At 44.9% G+C, this 25,127-nt stretch overlaps 1 protein-coding gene across 1 annotated transcript in view; it reads left to right on the top strand.

Annotated features, from left to right (window-relative positions):
* SLC1A2 (solute carrier family 1 member 2) overlaps nt 1–25,127 on the top strand; it is a 73,373-nt gene that overhangs the window by 44,069 nt on the left and 4,177 nt on the right. Inside the window, exons 7-10 of the mRNA XM_033928680.1 lie at nt 1,954–2,187; nt 11,650–11,844; nt 13,890–14,024; nt 17,579–17,807. Of these exons, the coding sequence (XP_033784571.1) occupies nt 1,954–2,187; nt 11,650–11,844; nt 13,890–14,024; nt 17,579–17,807 (793 nt within the window). The remainder of the gene's footprint in view (nt 1–1,953; nt 2,188–11,649; nt 11,845–13,889; nt 14,025–17,578; nt 17,808–25,127) is intronic.

Here is a 25,127-nt window from a genome sequence, read left to right as displayed (position 1 = left end):
ACATACTCCGGAAGAGCGTTCCAGTTTTCTACCACTCTCTGGGTGAAGAAGAACTTCCTTACGTTTGTACGAAATCTATCCCCTTTTAACTTTAGAGAGTGCCCTCTCGTTCTCCCTACCTTGGAGAGGGTGAACAACCTGTCTTTATCTACTTTGTCTTGAATCCCTGGAGGGTGTTTTCCCCTATGACAGACTCTGGAAGAGCGTTCCAGCTCTCCACCACTCTTTGGGTGAAGAAGAACTTCCTTACATTTGTACGGAATCTATCCCCTTTCAATTTTAGAGAGTGCCCTCTCGTTCTCCCTACCTTGGAGAGGGTGAACAACCTGTCCTTATCTACTAAGTCTATCCCCTTCAGTACCTTGAATGTTTCGATCATGCCCCCTCTCAATCTCCTCTGTTTGAAGGAGAAGAGGCCCAGTTTCTCTAATCTTTCGCTGTATGGTAGTTCCTCCAACCCCTTAACCATCTTAGTCGCACTGGGAAATAACGTGATTATCGAATCACGTTAACTGAGAGTGTGAGTCCAAACTGACTCGCCTTGTCTGGACAGAGTCAAAAAGATTCAAAGCACATAAATGTAAAAATGTATCCTTTGCCCAGGTACATAATGAGTACTGCTTTGATTGTAACCCCAGAAAAGTGGTATATCAAATCCCCTCTCTTTTTCCTTTCCCTTTTAATTTAATCCGATTTGCCCACCCTCAGCGAGTGCTCCCCCTGTTTTTTTTACCTACATGCCCACTTCCACTGTACCCCTTTGTTATACCTACATTCTTGGATTGATCCTTCTTCCCTGTACCATTTTTTGCCCTGATTGTACCTATTTTCGTTGATTGTACCATTTTTTTTGCCGATTGTACCACTGTTCGCTGATTGTTCCTAATTTCTCTGTTTGTACCATTTTTCTCTGCCACCTATTTTCTCTGATTGTACCATTGTACCATTTTCGCTGATTGTCCAGCCCTTCTTCGTTGTAAACCGCCTCGAACTACTATGGCTTTGGCAGTATATAAGAAATAAAATTATTATTATTATTATTGAAAGCCGCGTTCTATACAGTTTTCCAACTTGGAATGGTTATCGTAAGTGCATTTCATCTCGATATTAAGGGTTGCTCCTTCTCCTGATGAAGGCAGACCTGCCGAAACACAGCTGTGTTGAGAATCTTATATCACTGAGTTTGCACGTCCACGAACTTCGTTATTTTCAACAGTGGATTAAAGTTGACATAGAATCCTGAGTTTTTATGTGTCTCACTTGGTTTGCCACAGACTAGCTCCCACCATGTGGCATGAGGATACCCACTTGCCGAACCGCCCCCTAGTGAACTGACCCCCACCCCAGTACTAGCCATTTGTCTTAGGTCTCATTGGTTTCTAGACTATGATTCAAATACCATAGTGATATATGCTCATTATCGCATGTTGGTTAAGTGTTCCATCTTGTACTTGTACTTGGGGTTTCACCAGCTCCACATGCCCAGAAATTCAGTGCTGGAGCTGGACATTGTCCTGCATGAATTTCTGGACACAAAGCCTGGCGACGGTCAGCAAAACGCCAAACATCGTAAATTTTTAAAATAATTTTATTCTACTTTGTAATAGTTATTATGCTGTAGCGTAGGCATGCTTGTGTTTCCTTTCCTTTTCCTTCACATCTACTGATTTTAATTGATTTTATAAACTGCTTAAATCACTCTTTTATTTATGGTATGTTAAATAAACGTGAACTCTGAAATGTAGTCAATGCTACTCCTGCCTGTTTACACGGAGCATAATCTCTTTGTTAATGTTCCTTCAAGTGTTACATTGTTATTAATCTTCTCATTCTATCCTTAATCTCTGGCCCTTTTCATGAGCTCCTTGTTTCTAGGAGACGTTCCGTCAGCTTTCTTCCTGCAGGGGTCCAGGTTGGGTATTTCAAAGTGCTCTGATCATCTTATTTTTTCAGGTACTCTCCGCTGGGTATCGCTTGCCTTATTTGCGGGAAGATCATTGCCATCAAGGACCTGGAAGTGGTTGCTAGGCAACTGGGGATGTACATGGTGACTGTCATTGTGGGCCTTATCATCCACGGAGGCATCTTTCTGCCGCTGATCTACTTTGCCATAACGAGGAAGAGCCCTTTCTCGTTCTTTGCTGGAATTTTCCAAGCCTGGATCACAGCTCTTGGCACAGCTTCTAGGTACCGGTGGCTGAGTATTTAATTGGCGCTTACTTCTGTTTTAACTTTTCTGTAATCTTTTGCATTCGGCTTGAAGAGAGAGTGTGATCACAAATACCCAATGCCCCTTTTTATGTATATATTGAATGATCTCACCTAGTTGGTTCATTTCTCAGCAATGCTCAGGAGAAACCCTTGAAATAATGAGATAGGCGATATGGATTAAATTTGGAATCTATGCAGCTACAGAGCCTCTAAATGGGGTTCAGTGAGCATTAAATACATTTAGGGGGAAATTCTGTATAGGACGCCAGTTTCTGCAGCCACCTAAAAAGCGGCTGAGAATCACACACCGGTGTACTATACAGAATCGCATCTAAGGGACAGATGCCTAACTCCACCTAACCACCCGATTCTCTAACTGGTGCCCATGTCACAGACGCCAGATAATCATGTTGCCGCTGAGCTGATCGTGACAAGGGAATCTCCCTGCTGCAATCAACTGAGTGGCAGCGACTACCCCCCCCCCCCCTGACACTGTCCACGGCAGGAGGGATTCCCACTCCCTCCTGCCAGAACCCACGAAACAACCCCTCCACCCAATTGTGATAGGCTGGAGGGATGCCCACTCTCTCCTGTCAGCAGGCCCCCCTGAACCCATGACCCCCCTCCCCAGACTCTAACCCCCCCTGCCTATTTGAAGATGGGGGGGAGGAGTTGTTTCAGGGATTCCAACAGGAGGAATTGGGCATCCCTCTTGCCATGAACAGTGTTGGGAGGGTTCCGGGTGGCGGCAGGAGGGATTGGGCATCCCTCATGCCGGCCGACTTGTGGTGGGGTTCAGGGGGGGTTCCCTGGTATGGCTGCTCAGCTCAGCGGCCACGTCTATTTGAAATATAGGCCAGCATTTTAATGACCTACATTTCAGACATCTGTCGTGGCTCTAGGGCGACTCCTAGGGCCATATAAATTCGCCCAGGGCCATTTCCAGGTGAAACCATGGCCATGCCCAGCCTTGGGTGAGCTTAAGTGTTCCTACGTGTATCCCTAGACCCGAAAAAATGCCTACAGTGTAGGCCGCCTGCCTCGGATAGGTTTTTTCTAAAAACGTGCATCCCGATTGGCTGGTTAGACGTCGGTAGGATGCCTACCACTGCCTAAAATCGGGACGCTGTTTATAGAATTTGTCCCTTAGCATGCACTACAAGAAAAAACAAAACTATAATGAACCCCCACAAACAAACAAAACCTTCATGCTCTCTCAACAATACAACAATCCGTGGGTAATTTTGGAAAAAGGAGCGAAGAGTATAGCCAAGAAAAATGATGCTATATAAAGGTCTATCCAGTCTCCCTCTCCCTAAAGACTCTCTGGCGCTGATTCTATAAATGGTGCCTCAATCCGCCAGTGTCTAAAAAAAACAGACGCCCGCCACACTTAGGCACCGCTTACAGAATCGCGCCTATGTAAAAACTTAGGCACCTGAAATGTAGGCCAGGGTTTCAAAGGTTTATGGAGAATCATGCTTAGCGGCGCCTAACTCACGCTCCGTCCATAGAAATGCCCGCGTAGGCGTGAGGTGCCGCGAAGCACGATGCGACAGGCGAAGAATCGGACAGGCACCCATCGCCCAATTCATTTTTTTAACCAATTAGTGGGGCTGTTAAGGGCATTTTGCCAATTAACCTCCCCTCCCCTTAACAAAACCGTAGTGCATCGGAGCTGTAACTGCAAAGGCCGGCGCTAAAAACCGCGCTTCAGTTTTATAAAGGGGGGGGGGTAAGTTAGGTGCTTAACTTTAGGCACCCTTTATAGAATCAGCCCCTCTGTGTTTGCCCCGTGCTGTCTTGAATTCAGATGCCGTCTCTGTCTCAGTAACCTCCATTGGGAAGCCTTCCCATCGATCCACTGCCCTTTCTGGAAAGAAATATTCCAGTATGAGTAAATCCATTATTTCAGACACTTATTAGCATCGTAGAGCCATTTATGCCAAACGAACGCAGATGGTACAGTTGAAGTCAATGAAGTGTAGATGGGTGTAGATGGGCTGGAGTAAGACTTAACAGAGATTTCGGCAGTTGGAACCCAAGCACAGTACCGGGTAAAGCTTTGGATTCTTGCCCAGAAATAGCTAAGAAGAAAAAAATAAAAAAAAAAATAAAAAAATTTACATTGAATCAGGTTGGGCAGACTGGATGGACCATTCGGGTCTTTATCTGCCGTCATCTACTATGTTACTATGTTACTATGAAGTGCGCGATTTGGTGCTTTGATGCTCTTTTTATTTTGATCACCTATTTAAATCGCTGAGTCTTTGTTCCCGTACAATTGGTTAATTGACACCGTTCGCCCTACAGGTTTGAGGACTGGCATAATAGCTGAAGCAACAGGACTGAGGACCAGGGGAAGACCAGTTCAAATCCCGCTGTCGCTCCTTGTTATTTCGGGAAAAGTCACTTACCCCTCCCCCTTTTTACAAAATCACGAAAGTGTTTTTTTAGCGTAGGCCGGCACGCCGAATGCTCTGCGCTGCTCCCGATGCGCCAGCTGGTGCTAAAAAACGCTTTCCCAGTTTTGTAAAAGGGGGGTTAACCCTCTGCTGCCTTAGCTATTAATTGAGGGCCCCTTTTACTTGAGGGCATTAAGCGTTTAATGTGCTTTTAGTGTGAAAGAAAGGTGTCTCCATCAGCCAGTGCCAATAGGCTAGAGTCAGAGGCAAAGCTAAAGGCCAGAAGGGAAGAAGCGTGAACATTTGTCTGGCAGATCACAGGCGGGAGATGAGGGGATAACAAGCCCATCCCATTCAGCTGGTGATGGCAGGAATTATCGCCAGTTGGAGAGCATTTGATCGACAGAGCTTGCCAGGCAGGAACAAGCCTGTATAATTTGCCTGGCTGTTTGCCGGGAGAAAAGCAGAGTGATCCGATCTGAAGCAAATATGTTCACACTGCATCAAGATGAGGGGAGGGACATCGGTGGAGATTTTAGCACTGAAGCCCTTTTCCGCCCAGACGGAGAACGTGTCCGTTCAAAAGCGCAAGCTTGCTTCACCCATACGTTGGTCACACGGCTGTGCCTGTGGGTGGGGGAGAAGTTTGGGGGGGGGGTGCCACGGGGGTCATGCATGCAGCCGTAGCTCAGGTCTGTGTGACCCTACTCGGGTTGCGACTCATAGTTTGGGAACCGCTTGTGTAGGAAGACGTAGGTTCAGTCTCCGAGCGGAGCGCCAGAACAGGATTAAGAATGTGCGTTGTCAAGGCAACGAAGAATTCACAAAACGTAGATCACAATATGTCAAAATATGTCCCGTGCTTCAGCTCTGCACGCCGTATTAATAAGATGTTGGCTTTAATTGTTTTGTAGCTGTCATTGTGCTTGGAAGAGGTAAAATCTGTGAGTCACTCCAGAAAGCAAAGCCTCAGATTCCCTGAATGAATGAAATCGGCCACAGCTGAGAGGAAGTACTCATCTCCGCATTGTTGTTAGGGTTCTGCGACATGTCTGTTATTCTTGCAAGACTTAGGGGTCTTTTTACTGAGGCGTGATAATCGATTTAGCGCATGATAAATACTAAAGCGCTCATTATATTCTAAGGGCACCTTAGCATGTAGCCCTCATTAAAACCAGTTTTAGAAATTCAGTACACTAGCTTTCTTGCTATATGATGTGATCTATATTCATTGGGGAAATCCTGAAAACCCGAAAGGGTTGTGGCCCTTGAGGGCCAAGGCTGCCCACCACTGTTCCAGTATGCGATACAGTTCATTGTAAAAGGCAGCTTGGACAGAGCTGCAAAATGGTGACTTGCCGTGGGCAAGGGAAGTGCCCACAAGAGCTGGTATTCAGAACGAGAAGATGAGCGACAGCGCATGACGGAGCTTGTGGCCTGCCTAAGCCGGAGGTTTGGGCTGATTGAAAGCCTGGGATCCCCCTAGACTTAGGGGGACCCATAAGAGAGTGCAAAAGGTGCCTGGGTGGATTTTTCAGATCTAAGATGAGTCGAGTCGTGGAGTGAAGAAGGGTTCCAGCTCGTGAGAGGAAACAGGGACTGGAAGGACGAGGAGAAACTTTGGATTTCTTGAATTAAGCTTTATTGTGATGCTCTGCCTATTAGAGGAATTTTTTATGTTTACAGACTTCTGACATAGTGGAGGTTCTTGAAATGCCTGTGTGCTTTGAAGAACAGTTCGAAATTAAAGCATGCATGCAGCAATTTGGGCCTTGAGCAAACCTCTCCCTGCCCTTAAGGATCCCCACTCAGGAGGACATAGTGGCAGATCATTTCTTCTACTCAGAATCTCTGGAGGTGCAGTCCACAGTGTGCCTGGGAAGGGCTACACATTTCTCAGTGTTCCTGAGTAAGCCGCAGGAATGGGGAAAATTCCCGCGGCCCCTCTTGGACTTCTTTCCTCCTAGAGCTCTTCCCCCCCACAAAGATCAGACTCCAGTTGGCTGGACTCCTTCCAAAGAGACCTGTGTGATCTTGGTATTTTGTCAACAGTTTTTTGTGCCCTATGGATGTAAGATGCAGTTCTTCCCAGACATTGCCATCCTACAATACAACCCACAGGTTGGACAAGTGGTCATTTCTAAAGCTTCCACTTTCAACTCAAGCTGCAAAGGGAAAAAGGATTCCAAGCCAGAAACTAAAGCATGACCTGGCAGAAAATCATCAGTGGTGACAAGGCTGATGTTGGACTCAACAGGTATTGTTTGGGGGCTATTGTCCAACACTGTTAATTATATACAAAATCACTGCTTTAACTTCGATGATACCAAATTAATGATCAACTTATCAAAGTGAAAATCCTTCTAGAAGGTATCCTCTATGCGGGAAAATTGGGGAAATCTCTCTTCTTCAGAATCACAGGGCTTTGGAATAATCTTACTGCCCCACTACTAGAGAATGACACAGTGACAAAATTCATCACCGTCCCCGTCCCCGCGGATAACTTCAGGAAACCATCTTCATGTCATTCTTTAAGGAGAGAGGGAAGAATCAGAGTATGAATGGCCACAACCACTGACCCGCAAGCTTTGCTTTGAAGAATGCTGAGATTGAGCAGCAACATTCCAGAGCAGATATTGTGATGTCATAATGCCTCATTCCACCAGTGCCTAAGAGCCAATCACGATCAGTGATGTCACAATGGCTTCATTATCCTTGGCTCACATAAGAATCAGAGTATGAATGGCCACAACCACTGACCCGCAAGCTTTGCTTTGAAGAATGCTGGTGTAGAAGGACCGAGGTTGAAACAGACACTAGAAAATGACATGGGATTATTTCCCGCGGTTATCTGCGGGGGCGGGAACGGTGATGAATTTTGACACCGTGCCATTCTCTACCCACTACGGAATCTGGGCTCCTTCCAACTATTCTGAAAGCACCTGAAAACTAGGCTATTCACAAAAATGTAATGCTCTCTTCCCCCCTATACTCAACCTCCAACCCCACTATGCTGTTCCTTCCTGTATTAAGCTCTTGTAAACTGGGTCGAGCTCTATAATTATGGAGAGGATACGGTATATAAACTTAAGGTTTAGTTTAGTTTAAAAGCCTGTGTCCAAGGGGGGAAAATATTTAGTTTCTCTAAACATAGAAATACAATGCAATTAAAGGTATATTTAATTGTTCTAATATTTCAAACTCATCACATCAAATACATTCTCGCCAAGCCCTACAGTAATGGACAGTAAGAAAGGAAACACTTTCTCTGTTACTGAAGCAGGTCCTGTATTTTCAGAGACAAAAACTGAAGTCTATCTTTAGAAGGGCAGCGAAGTTCGATCCATGTGCTACATATATGAAGTCAGCCTTCCGCAGCAAATAAAGCCCTGAATTTTATGGCGAGGACACTTGCATCGTCGTCGGCTATATCTTAACTCTTATTTCATGCTTCTCCAGGCTATCCTTCGTGTTATTCTTTCCAGCTGTTGTAGTTTGGGCAGCAAAAAAAGATCCCTCAATATGTTCATTTTGAATCACCACAAAAGAAATCTAAAATTAATCTCCTGGTGCTGGGGGAATTGCTCTACGCTTCCAAACAGCAGAAAACCCTTCCAGATGCAGACGGATGGAATTCTTAAGCAAACAATGGAAACATTCTTTCGGCATTATTAAGAGGGTTATTTCTAAGTATCTAATGCTGTTAAATTTCGGTAGGCTTTGCACCTCTTAAAATGGATCAGCCACGACGCATACTCGCCCCAAATTCATGCGCCACTGAAAAGCCACCTCTCTCGACGACCAACCCTGCCTGCAGATGTGCCAATGGAAACGTTCCAATGTTTTCATAGGAAAATCAAAAGATCAGTGCTCTGAAGATCATGGGCTCTGAAGTGAAACGTTACTAAACGCGCCCAGGATTTTAAAAACATTTCCGTGTCTTGGTTCCTGAGCAAGATTCTCTTTGGTAGGAAAAGAGCAAAGGGGAGAATAAGCCCTGCTGATCGATTCAGTGTAGTCACAGCTGAATCAGTGATACTGGGGAATTTCTTTTAGATTTAATTAACGGCAGACTGTAGCTAAGTCATACTCCCCTCCTCCTCCAAGAAAGCCTTAACAATTGACTGATATTATTAGATCCACAAAGTCAGGGGGATTTTTTAAATTTTTTTTTAAGCACTGCTGATGCTATGCTGTTTTTTTTTTTCCGACTAACAGCACACCTTTGGATTAATATAGGGCTCCTTTTACAAAGGTGCGCCACGCGTTTTAGCAAGTGCTAAATATTGGCGCGCGCTAAATGCTGCCACGTGCATATTAGTCTATGGACGCGTTAGCGGTTAGCGTATGTGTGTATATTCAACACGCGCTAAAACGCACAGTGCACCTTCATAAAACAGGGGGGGGGGGTAGTCTTCTGCGATTTGAACCTCATCGATGTACTGATTTGGGACCGGGAACATTTACAGTCACAGTTTGGGGACATAAGAACATAAGAAGTTGCCTCCACTGGGTGAGACCAGAGGTCCATCGCGCCCAGCAGTCCGCTCCCGCGGCGGCCCATCAGGTCCATGACCTGTAAGGTGACCGGTGTCTAAGCCCTTTTTAATCCCCTTGTCCTTCCCTCTAAACCCTTTCATAACTTATCTCTACCTCTATCTGTATCCTTCAACCCCCGTGTCCTTCAGGAATTTATCCAATCCTTCCTTGAAGCCCGGTAGGGTACTCTGTCCTATCACACCCTCCGGAAGCGCATTCCAGGTGTCCACCACCCTTTGAGTGAAAAAGAATTTCCTAGCATTGGTTCTAAACCTGTCCCCTTTCAATTTCTCCGAGTGCCCCCTTGTTCTTGTGGACGGAGCATTTGCAGCTATTGTTTGGACTGCTTCACTGTTATCCAATTCTAAGTAGATGTCACAGCACTGGGTTGGTTTTTTTTTTTTTTTTTTTTTGTAAGAGCCATGAAGCCTTTTAACTGAGGTTTTTTTTTTTTTTTCTCCAAACATCTTTTTTGATGCTCCTCAGGGATTTAACAGTAGCTTTGCGTCTCCCCTGCATAGTCTTCAAACACCTTTTGAGGTTCACGGTGACCAGATGGACTAGATGGACCTCCCTCTTCTATGGAACTGTGCTAGCAGTTTTTAGCGCAGAGAGGTGAAGGGAGAAAAAGGAGACAGTAGACACATCGGTTCTATTCAAATGGTGGCGCAGTGGTTAAAGCTACAGCCTCGGCACCCCTGAGGTTGTGGGTTCAAACCCACGCTGCTCCCTGGGCAAGTCACTTAATCCTCGCCCCCCCCCCCCATTGCCCCAGGTGCATTAGATAGATTGTGAGCCCACCAGGACAGTCAGGGAAAACCACTTAAGTACCTGCATAAATTCATGTAAACCGTTCTGAGCTCCCTTGTGAGAACGGTACAGAAAATTGAATGAGTAAATAAATGAAAGTGCTTTCACAACACAATCAATCTGTCCAGTTCTGACGTGGGCCCCTTGTAAAATCAAGTTTCAACCGGAAATGCTTGGGTAAAAAAAAAATAGAATTTCAACAGGGTTCAAAAATCTTTGATAGGACAGGGTTGGGAACCACTGGTCTAAGATTCCCCTCCCAAAAGTTCCCACTATCAGGGATGTGAAATGTCAGGTCACTGAATCCACTCCGGGCTTTATTTTTCCTTCTAAGGTTAGTTAGCATTACCTATCGTCCCACTCATGATGCTTTGCTTGCATACAGGGATTCTGGTTTAATTTCTGTTGCTAACCAATCCTCACATTCACACATCAAACTCTCATTCATTATACAGTCCCACATAAGGACAGAAATGTTTCTTTAAAGTACTTTAGACCATTGTTATAGAACAAACTTTCATTGCCTTCCCCCTCACAGTGCTTTACTGACTCATGCTTCCCCTCAGAGATATATCCCTCTACTTCCATAAGAGACTCCTCACTCTCTGAAACTGGGTGCAAACTATCTTCTGGAACAGCATTTGACCAGCCCTGCTCATGGAGCTTTTCCCTTTCAATTAGCCTCTGCTTAGGAAGCAGAGTTTTGTCAGTATGGCAGTGCTGTGGGACTGGAGGTTTCTTAGCAGAAAGAGCTCCTAGCGTTCAGTTCCCTGTTCTGTGAGGAACGTCCTTCCCTCCAGGTTCCTGATTGCTTGTGGGTGTTCTCAGCTGACCTTGATTTATTCTGCTGGGGAACTTTCACTGGTGCTCTAGCCACGTTCTGGCTGTCAGCTCCACCCCTTTCCTTAACCCTTGCTGTGTCAGATTGCCTGACCAGAGGTTTTACTGGAGAATTAACAGATGGTTTATAAAAGGGATTATAGTGGCTTGGAATAGGAATTCTGTTCTTCTATGCAAATCAAGTTTATGCATATTCATTGTTTATGTGGCATTTAAACACTTATTTATTGCATCAAGGCTTTACAAGGATGTCCCCTTCCGACATGACTATCCCCCTCTTTTTACTAAGGTGTGCTATGCTTTTTAGTGTGCGCTATTCACTAACACGTGCATGTTATCCTATGGATGTGTTAGCGGTTAGCGCGTGTTTTTATTTGACGTGCCCTAAACGCATGCTAAAACGCTTAGCGCACCTTAGTAAAAGAGGACTATGTTTCAGTTACTTTCGTCAGGGTCGGGGTTCCTCATCTACAATAGATCCAGCTCCTGTCGCCGTGCTCTGCTACGGTACTATTCTTCTTTGGTCGTTTGGTCCTTCATGATTTATAAAATTGCATAATACTGAAACATGAACATTACTATACAGATGTCTAATAAAATAATGGGACCTATGAAGAGCTGAGCTGTGTAAACAGGATACCAAGCCCTTGTGGTTTGTCGCCGATAGCAGCCGTCTGAAGATCCAATAAAGAAGTTTATATTACCTTTGATAGAAGGTAGACCATACAGGCCTTTGTACTGAAGGCACGGATAACATTTTGGTAAAATTCAATGTGATGTTAGCATCTTTGGTTCTTCAGAACATAATGTCTCACAAAATATATATTTGTGGTAACCTTTTCAGTGCGGGAACCCTGCCAGTCACCTTCCGCTGCTTAGAAGAGAACCTGGGCATTGATAAACGTGTGACAAGATTTGTCCTTCCGGTTGGCGCAACAATCAACATGGATGGGACCGCCCTGTATGAAGCCGTTGCAGCTATCTTTATTGCCCAGATGAATGGAGTGGTGCTGGACGGAGGGCAGATAGTAACTGTGAGGTAAGACTGGCATTGATTACTAGTTAGGCGCAGAGGGTTAGTTAATATGTGAGGCTGCTTCCTTAGCCACTCTTAGGGCCGGATCCTCTAAAGTCACAGTGCATTTAATGATGGCACTAAACCATAGCGGATAGCGTAGCTGGTTTTAAGAAAGGTTTGGACAAGTTCCTGGAGGAAAAGTCCATAGTCTGTTATTGAGAAAGACATGGGGAAGCCACTGCTTGCCTTGGATTGGTAGCATGGAATATTGCTACTCCTTGGGTTTTGGCCAGGTACTAGTGAGCTGGATTGGTCACCGTGAGAACGGACTACTGGACTTGATGGACCATTCGTCTGACCCAGTAAGGCTATTCTTACGTTCTTAGAGGTAAGAACATATTTAATCTATTCTGTCATCACTGTAATGTAAAATCCTCCAGAGTGGTTTCAGTGTTGACACCAGATGACGGAAATGCAGTGAAGTGGGGCATTGCAACTTTTTTAAAGGTGGTACTCAGATGCAAACTGAAGTAGCCCAAACTCTTGTGTCTCACATTTGCAAACTGCCTGAGTCATTCCAGAACAAACAGACTTTATTCTTTCTCCCTTTCGTGCCTCTTGCAAAACCCCGTCGCTGGCTGATTGATTTCTCACATTGTAAAGGAATGTCACATGGCTCTGTAAGCCACGCCCACCGTGCCTTTAAGACATGCTCTGGGTAGCCTACCAACAGACCCCCCGGTTGCCTGTTTCTTAAATGAAAGCAGACTGCTTTGAGGCCGTCAGACTGCAGTGCCAAATGCCAAACCCGCAATCAAACTAGAGCAGTAATTACAGCAGCAGACTTTGCACTCGACGAAAACCCCCCCCCCCCCAAAAAAAAAAAAAAAAATCCCCCGAAAAGCGCTGGATTTAATTTGACGGTGATCAGAGTTGTCCAGTGCCAGGAAACTTCTGCTTCACTCGTTTCAAAGCCTTGGAAATGAACTCTTCTCAACCATGCTTATGTTTTCAAATGATGGGAAACGAGGACCATTTTTATGCTTTTGTAAATTTTCAGCCCATAAAAATGGATTTGATTTATTTTTGGTATTTTATAAACCACTTATTGCCCACATTCAAGTACTCACAATCTATCTAATGGACCTGGGGCAATTAAGTGACTTGCCCAGGGTCACAAGGAGCAGCGTGGGATTTGAACCCACAAGCTTAGGATGCTGACACTGTAGCTAGTCCAACCACTGTGCCACACACTCCCCAACATATGTGTCCAACTTATGTAATCAACTTGTGTCTCCCAGCATACACTAAATGCAGCAGTCCTTTTCACGTGGAGGGCCATAATCAAAAGAAATGCCTAAGTCCGATGTGGACATAGGGTGCTAGTCGCCCAAAGTCGGCAGCGGCAAAGTGTCCATTCACAAAAAGTACGTCCATAATATGTTTTTTTTGGGGGGTATGTCTATCTTTATACCAAAATTCTCGACCATAAATTTGTCCCAAGTCCCAAACGCCCAGAGCAAGACCTTTTCGACGTGATGGACTGGTTACCCAGACATGGCAACAGAGCAATGGGGCACCTTAGAGGGCACTGCTGTGAACTTCACAAAAAGAGTGCCACAGAGACATCTCACCAGAATTCCCTTATAGGTTATGAACTCCCGTATAGGAAATATGATTGAAATATGGAACCAATCAGACTTGGATTAATTCCTTGTTTAATGTACTTCTGAGCAGGTTTCTGAGATACTCTGTCCTCTCTTATAGTAAAATAGTTTTGGCACATCATTTACCAAAGTTGAAATTAGATCTGCAAGTTAATCTTGGCTGTTTGATCAACTCTACAAATATTTATTATGGAGACCCTAGCTGAGGATAAGTTCCTACTGGAACAGAACATATGCAAGTAAGGCTAGACTCTAATAGGGCACTGCTCTTTGACTGCTGGGTCGATGGACCACTGGTCTGACCCAGCAGCGACAATTCTTATGTTCTTATGAACCATAGGATGAAGTAACTGTGACTCGTGCACTCATTACGTTGTTCCTGCTCTTGTTTTTTTGCAGTTTGACGGCCACTCTGGCGAGCGTTGGCGCAGCCAGCATACCCAGTGCCGGGCTGGTCACCATGCTCTTGATTCTAACGGCAGTGGGGCTGCCGACTCAGGACATCAGTTTACTTATCGCCGTGGACTGGCTCTTGTAAGTAACGTGTGCTAATTGCGCTGACTTTTGTTTTTCACTCCACACCACCAGCATCCGGAAAAATACTGGCAATATTCTATATAGAAGAGGGTTACGTAAATAGCTCGAGGAGACACACTGAGCTTGTGACTTCTTTCCTAGCCAGTTCCACTATTGGTTTGATTTAATGTCAGTTTGAGTCAGAAGCTGGAAAAACAACTTTATATTAAGCAGGGTCTGAAAGGTCTATGTTGATATCTCAGTACACGATTCCTTTTATTCTTGTACTGAAATAGTGATATTTTTTGACTAAATTTTCTTCTGAATTATACTATATAAATGTCTATGGGGTCTTTTTAATAAGGTGCACTAACTGATTTAGTGGGCATCAGCATTTAACGTGCACTAAATAAGTTAGTGCACCTTACATAGTAACATAGTAACATAGTAGATGACGGCAGATAAAGACCCAAATGGTCCATCCAGTCTGCCCAACCTGATTCAATTAAAAAATTTTTTAAATAAATTTTTTCTTCTTAGCTATTTCTGGGCAAGAATCCAAAGCTTTACCCGGTACTGTGCTTGGGTTCCAACTGCCGCTGCTGGGTCAGACCAGTGGTCCATCCTGCCCAGCAGTCCGCTCATGCGGCGGCCCCCAGGTCAAAGACCAGTGCTCTAAAAGGACCCCTATCTTAATGTGACTTACTACATTTGCATGAATCTGAGTCTGTATCTGCATGTGGGATATGAGAAACCCAAACAGAATGCGTATAGCCAGAAAGAAAGCAAGGGGGGGGGGGACAGGGATCCAGAAAGAAAGAAAGGGGGGAAAGAGAGAGAAAGACAGACATAGAGAAAGAAAGGAGGCATGGAGAGAGAAAGAAAGAAGGGGGAAGGGTGAAAGAAAGAAATGGGGCACGGAGAGAGAGAGAAAGACAGACATACAGAAAGAAAGGGGGCATGGAGAGAGAAAGAAAGAAGGGGACAGGATGAAACAAAGGAAAAGTTGGGGGAGGGAATGAAGTCTGGAGGAGAGGAAACATACAGGAGGCTGAAAGAAGGGAAGAAATATTGGATGCACAGTCAGAAGAATAAAGTGCAACCAGAGACTGATGAAATTACCAAACATAAAGGTAGCAAATTTCAAATCAAAGATTGTTATTCTATGGAAGACTATGTTCATGGAACCCTGGGTAATAATGCAACAGGTGCCATTGCTAGTCAGGATGCCCAACTCTTGACCTTGCTAGGGGCCTCAGACTACTGGAAAGGAGAGCAAAGCATTCTGGCATATTATCTTTTTATTTTATTTTATTTATAATTTATCAAGTGCTCCTGTCCAGACTTATTTCTGACATGCTAATTGCTTGAGAGTTTGTTGTTCCAGTTATCAATGACCATGACGATATGAATGGGTGGATGGGCCGTATGGCCTTTATCTGTCATCAGTTTCTCTATTCAGAATTATTATGAGGAGAAAAATAATGGTCAAAATACCATATCACATGAATGAAAGCTGATGACCACCATCTAGAGATGTTCGGAAAATGAGGAAAAGCCCTCAAGATTTTTTTTTGTTTCACTATGCCTTATGATTGAACCATGCACGGTGAATGAAGCAGTGCATATTGCAGGGGTGCACCACTCCGGCCCTCGAGGACCGAATCCAGTCGGGTTTTTCAGGATTTTCCCCAGTGAATTTGCATGAGATCTATTTGCCTGCACTGCTGTATGCATATTGATCTCATGCATATTTCATTTGGGAAAACCTGGCCTGGCGAGGGCCGAAGTTGGGCAACCCTGGCATATTATATCAAACGAGCACGGTTCAATCGTTATAAAGCACTCCTCTGATGAAGCTTTGATGTGAAACAGTACAGGCCACCGTTGGGATAAAGATAACTGCTTTTTTTTCCATTTATAAAACTTCACCTTTTTGCTGTTCGTGAAAGACTTAATTTTTGTATTTTGCACACAATTTGAAGAAAATAAAAACAGAAAAAATGATCAAATCTATAATCAACACACGCAAGGTTTTTTGACCCACGAGAGGAAGCTAGGATTTCCCCAATGAACATGCATTGAAAGCAGTGCATGCAAATAGATCTCATGCATATTCATTGGGGAAATCTTGAAAACCCGACTGGAATACGGCTCTTGAGGACCGGAGTTCCCTACCCCTGTCCTAATGTGTTGTGCTGGCACGAAGCCACAGTAGAACACAAAAATCTTGAGGGCTTTTTCCTCGTTTTCCGAACATCATTAGATGGTGGTCTTCAGTTTTCATTCACATCATTTTCTCTGTTTCCATGCTTATACGACCCTGTTTCCCTGAAAATAAGACTTATCCTGAAAATAAGCTCTAGCATGATTTTTAAAGATGTTCCTAATATAAGCCCTACCCCCAAAATAAGCCCTAGTTAAGATTGACCCCCCGACACTCCCTGACTCCATCCTTGACACTAGTGCTGCCTGATTTGCTAAAAAAATCAGACTCGTCGAATAATCAACCCCCTCCCCTGATGCTTTGGGAGGCCTTGGAGCGGAGGTATGTCAGTCTCACGGTGGGAGGGTCGGTGGGGTTCTGCTGTACAGGGGGATGGAAAGGAGAGAGGGATAGAAAGATGTTGCACAAAGGGATGGGTGAGAGGGGAGGAATGATGCTGCACATGGGGGGGGGAGGGAGACAGGAAAGAGAAAGAATTGGGGTGGAGGAGAGGAAGGGAGCGATGATCATTGTACATGAAAAAAATAAGACATCCGCGAAAATAAGACCTAGTGCCTTTTTTGGGCCCCAAATTAATATAAGACAGTGTCTTATTTTTGAGGAAACACGGTAGACTATACTTACCTAATAATTAGGGATTTGTCTTATGTGCTCAGTTGGCCAAACCCATAGACATCCAGAACGCCTGTTTCATTGGCAGAAGTGTGCATTTCTTTGTCATGACAGGGTTTTGTGATGTCCTATGCAAATGCCAGAGGAGTATGTTGAGAAGGAATAACTTTTGAACTCATGTTACAGGAGGATAAGGGATAGGGGACTTGTATACCACCTTTTTTGTTACATAACCACATTCTGTCCCAGTGGGCTCACAATCTATCTAATGCACCTGGGGCAGTGGAGGATTAAGTGACTTGCCCAGGGTCGCAAAGAACAGTGCAGGATTTGAACCCACAACCTCAGGGCGCTGAGGCTGTAGCTTTGACCACTGCACCACACTCTCTTCCCGTAAGAGCTGACTTACCTCCATAGAACTTCACGGTCCTGCGGTAGCATTAAAAGAATCCCAGATTCTGCTTTACCAGTGAATTTCTGTTGCTCAGAATGTTCTAGAAAAGTAAAGTCACAATGAAAACAGTATCCTTTGTGAATTCTAGGTAATATATAAATAATCCACAATATGGCAAAGTGTGCTTAGGAATATACTTCTGTCTGTGAATCACAACTTCCTTTTTGATCTTCCAAAAGATGTTTTCAAAGACTCCCAGAAAAGCAGAGTAATGCTGAAATGCCCTAAGAAATAAGGAGCCTCCGCCGTATTTGGTGGTTTAACGCCTTTTCTTTTCAGAGACAGAATGAGGACGTCGGTCAACGTTGTGGGCGACTCCTTCGGCGCCGGCATCGTCTATCATCTCTCCAAGGCAGAGTTGGACGACCTGGATTCCCATCACGGGCAGCAGGACATTGAAATGAGCAAGACTCAGTCCGTTTACGACGACATGAAGAACCGCAGGGAAAACAACTCGAGCCAATGTGTCTGTGCAGCTCACAACTCCGTCCCAGGAGAAGAGTGCAAGGTACCTTCAACGTTTACGGCTATTGAGACGAGCACATAGCTTTTCATATTTCACGGTTCATAGTCGTACACATTAACAACATCCCAGCAGTCTCTGGAAGCCCCAGACAAGATGCGAATGCCGCCGTGTTCTAGCACAAAATAACACGGCGTAAAACTAACAAATATATGTTCAGAAAACATTATCAATGCAAAGGTTCAGGAGGAAGCTCCAGAGTGACCTGGCATTTCTGAAATGCCTGTTTTCTGGCTACAGGGTGCAAAATCCTAAAAGCCCACTGCATCCAGCTGCGTAACTTTGACACCCGGCTATAGAATTGGTCTGTTTATGTCTGACGCGCAGTAGGTTAGATGCGGAGCCGCAAGTCCTGCGAGCGTCGGCGCCAAAACCTGGGATCATTTACCCCGCCAGTTGCTTTGCTCGCAGAGTTAAGCAGCAAAGTCACGTCAAGAATTGAAGCTCTTTCTTTCGAACCTTCCACTAACCCTGGTTTGCATAAAAAGTTTTGCAGTTTGTGCAATTTAATCTGCAGAAATGATAAAGTGGTTTTTCTAGATCAGTCGGTGGCATTGTAGCGACTGTAACTGCATGGCACTTCTTTATTTTGGTTTTGCATGAGTAATTTTTGACCCTTGGTTGAGAGAAATCCATGATCCATGTTTTAATTTACGCTGGCTTTTACAAAGCTGCAGTAGAGCATTTACCGCACTGCCTCATGGTAGAGAATGACACGGGAACAAATTTTTCCCCGTCCCGTCCCCATGAGTTCTTTTCCTGTCCCTGCCCCATTCCTGAAAGCTCCGTCCTTATCTGCCCAAGCCTCAAACCCTTTAAAATCTAAGTAGCAACATTCTAGAGCTCAGACTGTGATGTCATCATGCCTCATTCCACCAATGCCTAAGCTCCGTCCTTATCTGCCCAAGCCTCAAACCCTTTAAAATCTAAGTAGCAACATTCTAGAGCTCAGATTGTGATGTCATAATGCCTCATTCCACCAATGCCTAAGCTCCGTCCTTATCTGCCCAAGCCTCAAACCCTTTAAAATCTAAGTAGCAACATTCTAGAGCTCAGACTGTGATGTCATCATGCCTCATTCCACCAATGCCTAAGCTCCGTCCTTATCTGCCCAAGCCTCAAACCCTTTAAAATCTAAGTAGCAACATTCTAGAGCTCAGATTGTGATGTCATAATGCCTCATTCCACCAATGCCTAAGCTCCGTCCTTATCTGCCCAAGCCTCAAACCCTTTAAAATCTAAGTAGCAACATTCTAGAGCTCAGATTGTGATGTCATAATGCCTCATTCCACCAATGCCTAAGCTCCGTCCTTATCTGCCCAAGCCTCAAACCCTTTAAAATCTAAGTAGCAACATTCTAGAGCTCAGACTGTGATGTCATCATGCCTCATTCCACCAATGCCTAAGCTCCGTCCTTATCTGCCCAAGCCTCAAACCCTTTAAAATCTAAGTAGCAACATTCTAGAGCTCAGATTGTGATGTCATAATGCCTCATTCCACCAATGCCTAAGCTCTGTCCTCATCTGCACAAGCCTCAAACACTTAAAATCATAAGTAGCAACATTCTAGAACTCAGATTGTGATGTCATAATGCCTCATTCCACCAATGCCTAAGCTCTGTCCTCATCTGCACAAGCCTCAAACACTTAAAATCATAAGTAGCAACATTCTAGAACTCAGATTGTGATGTCATAATGCCTCATTCCACCAATGCCTAAGCTCCGTCCTCAGCTGCCCAAGCCTCAAACCCTTTAAAATCTAAGTAGCAACATTCTAGAGCTCAGACTGTGATGTCATAATGCCTCATTCCACCAATGCCTAAGCTCCGTCCTTATCTGCCCAAGCCTCAAACCCTTTAAAATCTAAGTAGCAACATTCTAGAGCTCAGATTGTGATGTCATAATGCCTCATTCCACCAATGCCTAAGCTCCGTCCTCATCCACACAAGCCTCAAACGCTTTGAAATCATAAGTGTTTGAGGCTTGTGCGTTTAAGGCAGAGCTTACAGGAATGGGGCAGGGACAAAACTCGAGGGGACGGGATGGGAAAATTGAGTTCCTGCGGGAACGGGGACAAATTTGTCCCAGTGTCATTCTCTAGTAGAAACCTCTACCGTGGCTTTGTAGGAGGAGCTCTTAGTTATTTATTGCTGTTTGATACCTGCATATAATTTCCTGGTTTCTGAGGGAGTGGCGGGATTGTTTACAGATACTGGTGCATTTTTTTTTTTTTTTTTCATATTTCCATGTCCCAATCCTTTTACATATCCAGTCTCTCCATCATGTGGAATACCAATCCAGTCTTTAAGCATTCCCATAAAGCCGAGGATAGAAGCATGGAGGTAGGTAAGTTAGGAAAGTATCATCACATCTCTTTAGAACTAACGATGCAGAATATGTACATAAAGGGGCAGGTTATATCTGCCAGACCAGACTAAGTGGCTGCACTGGGACTTTGCTAGTCGTCCTGAGGGCTTGCAATGAAGACTCATTACCTAGAAACTGAAAAGCCTTCTTGAGCACACAAGTTCATTTCTGATCTCTTTCTGCCTTGTTTTTGTATTGTCGAGGACCTACTGTAGGCGGTGTCAGGTCAAAGGCGTGCGCAGACAATTGAGCGCAGTGTGGCCGCAGAAAATTACTGTTTTTAGGGCTCCGACGAGGGGTGTGTGTGTGGGGGGGAACACCCCCACTTTACTTAATAGAGATCGCGCTGCATTGTGGGGGGTTTGGGGGGTTGTAACCCCCCACATTTTACTGAAAACTTCACTTTTTCCCTGTTTTTAGGGAAAAAGTTAAGTTTACAGTAAAATGTGGAGGGTTACAACCCCCCAAGTCCCCCCCAACGCTGGCGCGATCACTATTAAGTAAACTGGGGGGGGGGGCTCCCCAACAAAAACCCCCGTCGGAGCCCCTAAAAACTGTAATTTTCTTTGGCGCGCGCCTCCGTCTTGCGCTCAGTTGTCGGAGCGCGACTTTGTCTTTCGCGGGGTTGTCTATGAACCCCTGTAGGCTCTAGAGATAATGTCAAACAGCCATCTCTTGTGCGTTTGTTCTTTCGTGCCCTCTGGCCACGTGCAAAAAATGAGTGTTCAAGGTCATCCACATCTCGCTCCCAGAGAAGGCCCCTAACAACACGTACGCCTAAGACCATGCAAAAGCCTTATAAAAGGAAAGAGGTGCACGGTTTCATGTGTAAAGAGAGCCAATGCTGAGGGGCTCAGCTGGCGTCAATCAGCATTTTGCTGAGTGCCTTCAGCATTATTCCTGGAAATTCGGTGCTGGGCCCAATCTGGGCTGCAGCGTTGAATTTCCAGGCGATGAAAACAGAGCCAGTTAAGCGCACTATTGTAAACCGCATAAAGATAGGGCTGTGTTTAATGTGGACCTATTTATGCAATTGCCTTGGCTGAGTCCTTCCCAGAACACCCCCAAAATAGTCACTTTTGGGTTGGGTGATAACCAGTCATTATCAGCAACTCTATCCGCTTAAGTGTCGCTGAATGTGCCTGGTTAGCCCTGGAAAATGTGATTTAAATATTGAGCCCTAAAATTCTAAATTGCCTTATGTACTCGAATATAAGTCTATCCAAGTCTAAGCTGAGAGAATATTTCCTTCTCAAAATGGAGGAAAAACTTATTTCAAGTATATATCAGAGAGGCTTAAATTCAAGTATTTCTTTCTCCCTTGGTGTGTTTCCTTTCACCTATCTTCTTCCCCCTCCCTCCTGCAGTGACCAACATTTTTCCCTTCCCTCCCCTCCCCAGTGGTTACAGCCATAAATACCCCTCTCATCTCCCACCCCACACTAAAGACATTTTTCTCCCGCTCCCCCTCCCCCATTATATGTAGCCGCTAGACATGTAGACCAGGGTTTTACTGGCCTACATTTCTGGCGCCTACTTTACGCAAGAACTGTGTGCGCAGGGGCTCCGACCAGCGCCTACGGTCACTTCCAGTGCAAGCCACGCCCACTTTGCCCTTAGGCGTTGGCAGGTGCCCCTGTGGACAGGACATTGGCGGCTTGTTCTGTAGGTGCCTACGTTTTTTTAAAAAAATTGGTTTTAAATGACGTGGTCAATTATCACGTCGTTTATCGCCAATTAAATCAATTAAGTTAGGCAGCGATAGGTTTCCTACTGACACCTAACCTTTGACGTCCCTACGAGAATCAGGGCCTTAGTGCCTGTTGACGGATTCCTTCTCTTTGCGTGTGCTAGCAGATGTTAGCGTGCAACATTTAACATTAGTCTAATAACAGGTATCAGGCATTAGTAATAGGGGTTCCACAGTAAAGTTTTCCTTCTAACCTTCTCAGAGGGCGTGATTCAGAGACGATTTTTTTTTTTTTCCCCTACTCCGTGCCTCCGAGGGAAATAGTTTTTAATGAGTCAGGCAGATTATGAAAAAAGAGAACTTGTTGTGTAGCTTTTGACATTACATCTATTGTTTGGTGGTTCCATTCTCCTCTGATTTCAGCCCGGAAGCAACTTAGCTTGGTTTGGCTTGATGGCAACCCAATCTTTTATGTACATGAGCAGAAATTATTGAGCAACAAAGTTACACAATGTAGCGCCTTTGACTGTGAGCTGAAGAGCTTTTTGACTGTGGACGCCGATCGGCTGGTGTCCCAGTTTCGAAAGGTTATTGCCGCTCTTCTTCTCTGCATGCCAGGGGCCTCATAGTTTAAAGCCTAATGGTTAAGTAGAGCGAAAACCCGGGACCGAAACAAAACTTCAAGGCAGATAAAGAGACTTTGATGAATCTAAACTTGAATGGAATGCTTATGAATAGCTAAATGTGGTTGGATACTTTGAAGATAAATGAGGGCATGGGCAGGATAGACCAGTGGTCTCAAACTCACGGCCCGCCAGGTACTATTTTGAGGCCCTCGCTATGTTTATAATAATCACAAAAGTCAAATAAAACAGTTTCTTGAACATATGCCTCTTTACCTATAAATGACAATATTATTATTAAGACTTAGCCAAAAGAAAAGATTTATCAACTATAAAGAGTTTTACCTCATGCAAAATTATCATTAACTTTTTTTTTCTGAGGCCCTCCAAGTACTGATCAATCCAAAATGTGGCCCTGCAAAGGGTTTGAGTTGGAGACCACTGCCAAAAGTCCATCAAGCCCAGTATCCCGTTTCCAACAGTGGCAGAAACCCAAAGAGGAGCAACATTCCAGAGCTGAGATTGTGATGTCATAATGCCTCATTCCACCAATGCCTAAGAGCCAACCTCAGCAGTGATGTCACAATGGCTTGATTATTTCTATACTTGGCTCAGATAAGAGCACAAGAGCTGCCATAGTGGGACAGACCAAAGGTCAGTGGTCTCAAACTCGCGGCCCGCCAGGTACTATTTTGAGGCCCTCGGTATGTTTATCATAATCACAAAAGTAAAATAAAACAGTTCCTTGATCATATGTCTCTTTAGCTATAAATGACAATATTACTATTAAGACTTAGCCAAAAAAGAAAGATTTATAAACTATAAAGAGTTTTACCTCATTTCTTTAATAAGACATTCACTATTTTTTCTGAGGCCAAGTACCTAAAAATCCAAAATGTGGCCCTGCAGAGGGTTTGAGTTTGAGACTACTGGGAGAGATAGATAGACAGGTAAACAGGATAGATAGATAGATACATTTTAAGGGTAGACATTGAACATTTAAAAAAAGTTCCATTTTCTTTTATTTATTTATTTATTTTTTTTGTAAATCTAAGAGATTTCATCAACGCCTTTTGCCCTTTCGAGCAGCATCTTGGGACAAGGATCTGAATCATCTAATTCAGGGGTGTCCAATGTCAGTCCTCGAGGGCCGCAATCCAGTTGGGTTTTCAGGATTTCCCAACGAATATGCATGAGATCTATTTGCATGCGCTGCTTTCAATGCTTATTCATTGGGGAAATCCTGAAAACCCGACTGGATTGCGGCCCTCGAGGACCGACATTGGACACATAAGAACATAAGAACATAAGCAGTGCCTCTGCCGGGTCAGACCATAGGTCCATCCTGCCCAGCAGTCCGCTCCCGCGGCGGCCCAAACAGATCACAACCTGTCTGAATCATCTGAAGGGGCTCCCCTGCCACCTTGGCCTCCCAATTTGGTCCTGCCTTCCCATCGAAGTCCCAGCCCTCCGGTCCTGCACATGCACGACCTGTTTGGTTTATACTCTATACCTGACAAACTTTCTATACTTTTGTTACATCCCAGCTCCTCCCTCAGTATCCCATGATCCCTTTATCCCTCAGGAATCCGTCCAATCCCTGTTTGAATCCTTGGACCGTACCCTGCCTGATCACTTCCTCCGGTAGCGCATTCCAAGTGTCCACGACCCTCTGGGTGAAAAAGAACTTCCTTGCATTTGTTCTGAACCTATCTCCCTTCAGTTTCTCAGAATGCCCCCTTGTATTTGCTGTCCCCTTCAGTCTGAAGAATCTGTCCCTATCCACCCTCTCTATGCCCCTCATGATCTTGAAGGTCTCTATCATATCTCCCCTGAGCCTCCTTTTTTTCCAGAGAGAAGAGCCCCAGCCTATCCAGCCTCTCGGCGTATGAGCAGTGTTCCAGCCCTTTTTACCATTTTCCGTTGCTCTCCTTTGGACTCTCTCAAGTACCGCCATGTCCTTCTTGAGGTGCGGCGACCAGTACTGAACGCAGTATTCCAGATGCGGACGCACCATCGCTCGATACAATGGCATGATGACTTCCCGTGTTCTGGTTGTTATGCCCTTTTTTATGATGCCCAGCATCCTGTTGGCTTTTTTCGAGGCTGCCGCGCACTGTGCAGATGGCTTCAGTGATGCATCCACCAGCACACCCAAGTCTCTCTCGAGTCTGCTGTCTCCCATCAATACCCCCCCAATTTGTAGCTGACAACGGGTTCTTTTTCCCTATATGCATGACCTTGCATTTGTCCACGTTGAAGCGCATTTGCCATTTGTTTGCCCAGTCTTCCAGCTTGTCCAGGTCTCTTTGTAGGTCCTCACACTCCTCCCTGGTCCTAACTCTGCCGCACAGTTTGGTATCGTCTGCAAATTTTATAACCTCACACTTTGCCTCCTTTTCCAGGTCATTGATGAATATGTTAAAGAGTAACGGCCCCAGCACCGATCCCTGTGGCACACCGCTCGTGACTCCCCCGCCAGTCAGAGTATTGACCCTTTACTCCAACCCTCTGCAGTCTACCCGACAACCAGTGCTCGATCCATCTGTGCACATCCCCTCCCACCCCGTGGTTCCAAAGCTTCTTAAGTAGCCTTTCATGTGGCACCTTGTCGAAAGCCTTCTGA

This window comes from Geotrypetes seraphini, chromosome 19, assembly GCF_902459505.1.
Source record: "Geotrypetes seraphini chromosome 19, aGeoSer1.1, whole genome shotgun sequence".
NCBI classification, from domain to species: domain Eukaryota; kingdom Metazoa; phylum Chordata; class Amphibia; order Gymnophiona; family Dermophiidae; genus Geotrypetes; species Geotrypetes seraphini.
The sequence above is the reverse complement of the archived record's forward strand: the minus strand, read 5'-3'. Positions and strand labels throughout refer to the sequence as shown.